The sequence below is a fragment of the Puntigrus tetrazona genome, unplaced genomic scaffold, assembly GCF_018831695.1.
Source record: "Puntigrus tetrazona isolate hp1 unplaced genomic scaffold, ASM1883169v1 S000000005, whole genome shotgun sequence".
NCBI classification, from domain to species: Eukaryota; Metazoa; Chordata; class Actinopteri; order Cypriniformes; family Cyprinidae; genus Puntigrus; species Puntigrus tetrazona.
Window position 1 is genome coordinate 11,464 of NW_025047685.1, and position 5,411 is coordinate 16,874.

Here is a 5,411-nt window from a genome sequence, read left to right on the forward strand (position 1 = left end):
ATATACACATACACACTGTGCGTTTGATATATGCATAATAAATATACACAGTACACACACGCATATTGTGTAAACAAAACTTATTTTGGATGCGATTAATCTGTTGACGGCACTAATTATTACATATACATATTTCTTTTGAACTTTTTATTCACGGTTTCCACAAAAATATTAAGCAGCACAGCTGGTTTTAACACTATTTCAATAATAAGAAATGTTTTTGATCATTGTGTCATTTTATTTTCATTACAGAGATACGTTACATTGTAAAATATATCTAAATAGAAAAAGTTATTTTGAATAGAAACAATATTGAATAACGGGACCACTTTTCTTTTTTTCCAAAACATACGCAGCCTTGGTGAACATATGAGACTTCTTTCAAAAACATAAATCTTACCGTCCTACACTACACTAAATTCTATTAGTAAAAACAACAGTGTGTGTAGGGTATTAAACATGAGGCTGGTATAGAGAGCAATGGTGTAGTATACAAGGGGACTGTGAATGTTTGATGAAAACAGCTACGTATTTACACGAATTACTACGAATTTCCTGCAGCGCTTAAGCAGAGATACTGCAGCTGTATAAACAACACACAGAACCTCTGATTCTCATACCATTGGAACGTCACTAAATGATAGTCCAAACATTCTGTGCTCTTCTTTCTAAACACTTCAGTTAGAGAGAGACCCTTTAGTAATTATATTGATGCTAAGACCCATCTAGCCATAAAAAGTTTTTGATCCGAGAGCCACACTTAACTTCATTTGCTCATATGTGGGGATTTGAGCATTGCAATTGTCATTTCAAAATGGTTTTGCTTTATCTATTCTAGATATACAGTGCTCATCCCGCGATAATCCCACATATGTGAAATTCTGGTGCTTCCATTCAAAGTTGAACAAGGTCTCCATCTAGTGGATCACAGCCAGTGAGGAAGGTATCTGTGAACCAATTCCACACAAACTCCTTGTTCAAGTGGTTAACTTAGTGTTTATCCTACGCTTACCCATCTCTGCTGAAAACTCGGATCCATGCCTGTACATTAGGACCCAGGATACAGAGACATCTCAATGTGGTGAGCGTGGACAGCAGCACGGCCAGAGAAAACGTCTCCAGAGCTGACCTGCAATGTGAGGTACGACTTACACGTTGGCATTTGACACTTTTCTTGCAATAAAACGAACAAAACAAAGAACACACACTCACTCAAGCAAAGGTGCTCCGTAGAGTACCACCACGGTGTGAAAAAAAAGGCATGACAGAAGAAAGTGCAGACATGATTTTAACAATCTGTTGATCTGTCAAAGAAATAACATGAAACCCGTTACATTCTGAAAGTCAGTCATTGTGTTCGCATTCACTGGAGAGTGTGCTGCCCGTGTCTACCTTGTAGGTCAGTGTGTTCTTCTTTGCTGGCGGGCTGATGCCAAGAAGCCAAAAAACTGCGATGTTGACCACAGCAATAGATCCAGCTACACAATACAGCCAAATCATGTGGGTCCCATAAACAGAGAAGTTTTCCACGAAGACAGCAGGCATCACGGTTGCCATGAAGATGGAGGAGGCAATAATGGCATGAGCCGATGCCATGCCCCTGATCTCAACATCCCACATTATGGAGGTTAAATGGCGGTACCTGATAAAGAACAATGAGAGTAAAATGAGTAGGATCAATAAATTCCTTAAGAAACGGCGCGTGTGTTATATAAAAGAAAAATCATATAGGTCAAAGAAAGGACACAAAACACCGAAAAAGAAAAGAACCCAACGTAATGATGAGACTGGGGATCTCCGGTTGTGAAAATAAAGGCAAAGGACACTATATTGTACACAGCTGAAATAGGTAATTAATTTAACGATCAATCCCATTTATTTTGAAGTAAAGACTTACCAATGGAGTGAGGTGCCTGCTTAAAGTTTATATCCACCAATATAAATTCCTAAACTAATAACGTTACATTAACAGATTCATCGAGCACTTAAATATGTACAAATTACGATCGTACCCCTTCTAAACCGAATGCCATAAGACTACAAATTTAAAAATCGAACAGTTTATTTACAAAACATGACTGCCGTGTGCTTCCGGTAGATGGAACCAACTAAACAAAGCATAATATACGAGCGTGCTAATAAAATTATTTAAACATCATTATTATCAACTGCAGTAGTAATACTCACTGTTACTGCACATACGTTTTAATTAAATATAATAAAAAAATACCTGCAAAGACTACAGACGTTGATACAAGTATATTGAGTGGCATTTGTTAGGACTTTTATTTTGACAATGTTACGTCACTAGACTAAGCAGTGTTTCTAGCTTCGTTTTTACAACAACTGAGAACTATCTAGACGTGTTAGCTAAGATTTTCGGACTAATTTGAAGATGGTTTGCGAGAAGTGTAAGTAATTACATCTATACCGTATATCAACAGAGCTGTTTGTTTTACGCAAATAAATGTACGTCATTAATATTGTATTCAGTATGAAATAATTCAATAGCTTTGGCTAGCTAGCAAGATCAGCGAAAGAAACAACAAACAGTGTGCTGTAAATACAAACATCGCTTGCAGCTCTTTGCTTTGCGTCGACGATGTTAAACATTAATATGCCGTGTATTCGGACGTTAATCAAACATGAAACGACTTCTGTGAATTACGCTTGTTTTTGATGGCCTCCGCAGGCGAGAAGAAGCTGGGGCGAGTCATTACGCCTGACACCTGGAAAGATGGGGCTAGAAACACAACAGGTAATCGTTTTGAAGATTAAATAACGCTTTATGGAAGTTACCCCGTTAAGTTTGTGTTTCGTCATGACTGAATATTAACCCGCAAACCGTCATATTACAGAAAGCGGTGGTCGAAAGCTCAATGAAAATAAAATGCTCACGTCAAAAAAAGCCAGGTTCGTTGTATGCAATTTTATGCTTTACAGTCACAGTCTTGTAATAAAGTTATGAGAATGTAATAACGATTTGTGTACTATTTTGCCAGGTTTGATCCGTATGGGAAATCTGGCTTTGCCACATGCAGAATATGCAAAAGCTCTGTACATCAGTCTGGTTCGCATTACTGTCAGGGATGCGCTTACAAAAAAGGTGAGATGGGTAGCAAGGGAAGGCTCAGGTGCTTCTTTGTTTCTGTCACACGTCTATATGTTCTCACATCACCTTTTTCTGTTTTACAGGAATTTGTGCTATGTGTGGGAAGAAGGTTCTCGACACAAAGAACTACAAACAGACTTCGGTTTGATTCGTTATTGCTTGATGGAGATTCATCTTTAGCTAAGAAGGGGATGTTTGTGGATGTATGTGTTGACTCTTCCGAGTGTTGAGAATGATCACTTGAGTTCACAAAAGAGTTTTGATTGAAGCGTTTTGTGGTGCAAAAGGAGTGCACTAGTTCATGACTGTATTTATATAATATGTCGGTTGTATTTTTTCTCTCACTAAACAAACTTAGAGCAATATATTGGCTTGTACTGTTTGGACAATGTAGATGCCTTTGAGTACATTTGCTGGGGAACATTCTTTGAACATGTTCTTATTCATTTGTAACCTTTTCTTTTAAAGCAAATGATTTATTCGTTTTAATGCTACCAAACAAGATGACAGTGATTATGCCATTTAGTTTAAACGACTTTTCTTTGTGATAATCTATTGGCTTTTTTTTTCTTTTCTTTTTTTGCCGTTTGACCTTACCTAGACTTTGACTTTTTAATGTTATCTCTTCCCTCAATGACGGAAATATGAATACATCTATCTTGTTTAAAGCGATATATCCTCTACTGTTTTCACTATCCTGCATCTGTGTAAATTAAATAAAATAAAGTGTAAATATGAAACAAATAGACAGTGACATACCAATATAGGACAGCTACGTTCAGTGTACAGTGATGTTTATGGTCTGTTCCCACTTTGTATTGTTCTCCCATTGGTTCTTTTTGTCAACACTGATCCAGATATTTGTTGTTTCCTTTTTAGTCATAATTTAGAATTAAATTTCTTTTGGATCCACATAATTGTATGATATTAGGGTTTGTAGAAATTAACTGTTGTGGATGCTCTTACGTATTTTTTTTTTTGACAATTCACAGCATAGCAATACATAGATTCTGTATAACATAATTTCCCTAATATCAGTTAAATTAAGAATGATCTGGGACACCTATTACAACGTGAGACTGTTTTTACATCTGTAAATATTTATTGACAAATAAAATTGTGACAACATTTTGCAGAAATCAGTTATTTGCACAAAAAAAGCAAAAACAAATACATCTCATAATGGTGCTTTATTGTTTCATTTGGCACAGTTGACATTTGTTTTGATTTCTCATACAATTTGGTTAAAAAAAAAAAGTGACAATATCCTAATGGCAATGTTGTTTATTTCTAAACATTTATAAATTATGCCACCAGAAACATTTCATTGACTTGTATAACTATAAATTAATCATCGTGTTTACTTACGACAGCTTAAATATTATCAGTCAGAGAGATATGATGCAAAATGCATTTCTTTTAAATTTATATACAAATTAGTTCTAGTATCTTCATTTTGTAAAAAGTCATAAGATTAGACAAGTATATAAGGCAATATGTTAATTTAGTAATTGTTAATAACAGTAGTAAAATAATAGAAATATATTTAAGGCAGCTGTGTGAATTTTTGGCCATTCAGTGTTAGATTCACAAAACCAGTAGTACATGTAACACTGATCTTTCACTATTCACATTTTCTCTAAGACCCCTGAGTCTCAGTAGCTGGTGGAAGGATCTTACAGCTCTGGCTCAGTGAGATTCTCTTAGCACCATGGAGGGTTTTAAATGTAGAGAATATTCATTGACCTGTTTGGCTGTAAACACACTGATGCAGTCGGAGCGGGGAAGGAAGCGTGGTCACTATGCGCCTTTGGTCAAGGCCAGGAACTCCTCTCGAGCTTTTGGATCCTCTCTGAACACACCCAGCATGGCGCTGGTCACAGTACGACTGTTCATCTTCTGCACTCCGCGCATGACCATGCACATGTGACTACAACAACAAACATCCAGTCAGACCACAAACGACATTTGAAATGCAGATCTTCATGTATTTTGTTTTAGAATTAATTCATCAACCATGACAGCCATAGTAAGAAGCAGCTAAAATGACTGCACTGTGTTCTGAGCTTTAAAGTTAGGTAAAATCGAATCGCTCTGAACTGTGTTAAAAGCATGGGTTCATGAAAAAAATATAATCTAATGAAATTATTATGTTTTATCTTAAAAATACTCACGCTGCCTCGATGACAACTGCCACTCCAACAGGCTGCAGGGCTTCAGAGATCGCCATTGCTATTTGCTTTGTTAGGCGCTCTTGGACTGTGATAAAATTAACAGTAAAATACTGTTGTTTATATAT

General features: G+C 36.4%; 2 protein-coding genes across 4 annotated transcripts in view; one reads left to right on the plus strand and one right to left on the minus strand.

The window, feature by feature from the left end:
- LOC122332148 (phosphatidylinositol-glycan biosynthesis class F protein-like) overlaps positions 1 to 2,282 on the minus strand; it is a 6,096-nt gene extending 3,814 nt beyond the window's left edge. The window contains exons 1-4 of one of the 3 annotated variants that reach the window (XM_043229453.1): positions 2,231 to 2,282; positions 1,393 to 1,642; positions 1,213 to 1,304; positions 1,013 to 1,129 (exon numbers count right to left, since the gene is read on the minus strand). In XM_043229453.1, coding sequence (XP_043085388.1) covers positions 1,013 to 1,129; positions 1,213 to 1,304; positions 1,393 to 1,620 — 437 coding nt within the window. In that variant the 5' untranslated portion in view covers positions 1,621 to 1,642; positions 2,231 to 2,282. Of the gene's footprint in view, positions 1 to 1,012; positions 1,130 to 1,212; positions 1,305 to 1,392; positions 1,643 to 1,897; positions 2,122 to 2,230 lie in introns of those variants that run through there. The other 2 variants (XM_043229452.1, XM_043229454.1) reach the window with 2 other exon arrangements.
- Positions 2,283 to 2,291: 9 nt separating this feature from the next.
- Positions 2,292 to 4,240, plus strand: LOC122332151 (cysteine-rich PDZ-binding protein). The gene is made up of 5 exons (XM_043229458.1): positions 2,292 to 2,411; positions 2,693 to 2,758; positions 2,859 to 2,913; positions 3,003 to 3,106; positions 3,196 to 4,240. Exons 1-5 carry the CDS (start codon positions 2,396 to 2,398, stop codon positions 3,258 to 3,260), a joined length of 306 nt encoding a protein of 101 aa, XP_043085393.1. The 5' UTR covers positions 2,292 to 2,395; the 3' UTR covers positions 3,261 to 4,240.
- Positions 4,241 to 5,411: the final 1,171 nt, after the last annotated feature.

What these genes read in the sequence shown, in the direction of transcription:
- LOC122332151 (XM_043229458.1), top strand. An exon ending in TGGGGCTAGAAACACAACAG is followed by an intron (nt 2,759 to 2,858) that starts GTAATCGTTTTG and finishes GTCATATTACAG; the next exon opens with AAAGCGGTGGTCGAAAGCTC. An exon ending in GGGATGCGCTTACAAAAAAG is followed by an intron (nt 3,107 to 3,195) that starts GTGAGATGGGTA and finishes TCTGTTTTACAG; the next exon opens with GAATTTGTGCTATGTGTGGG.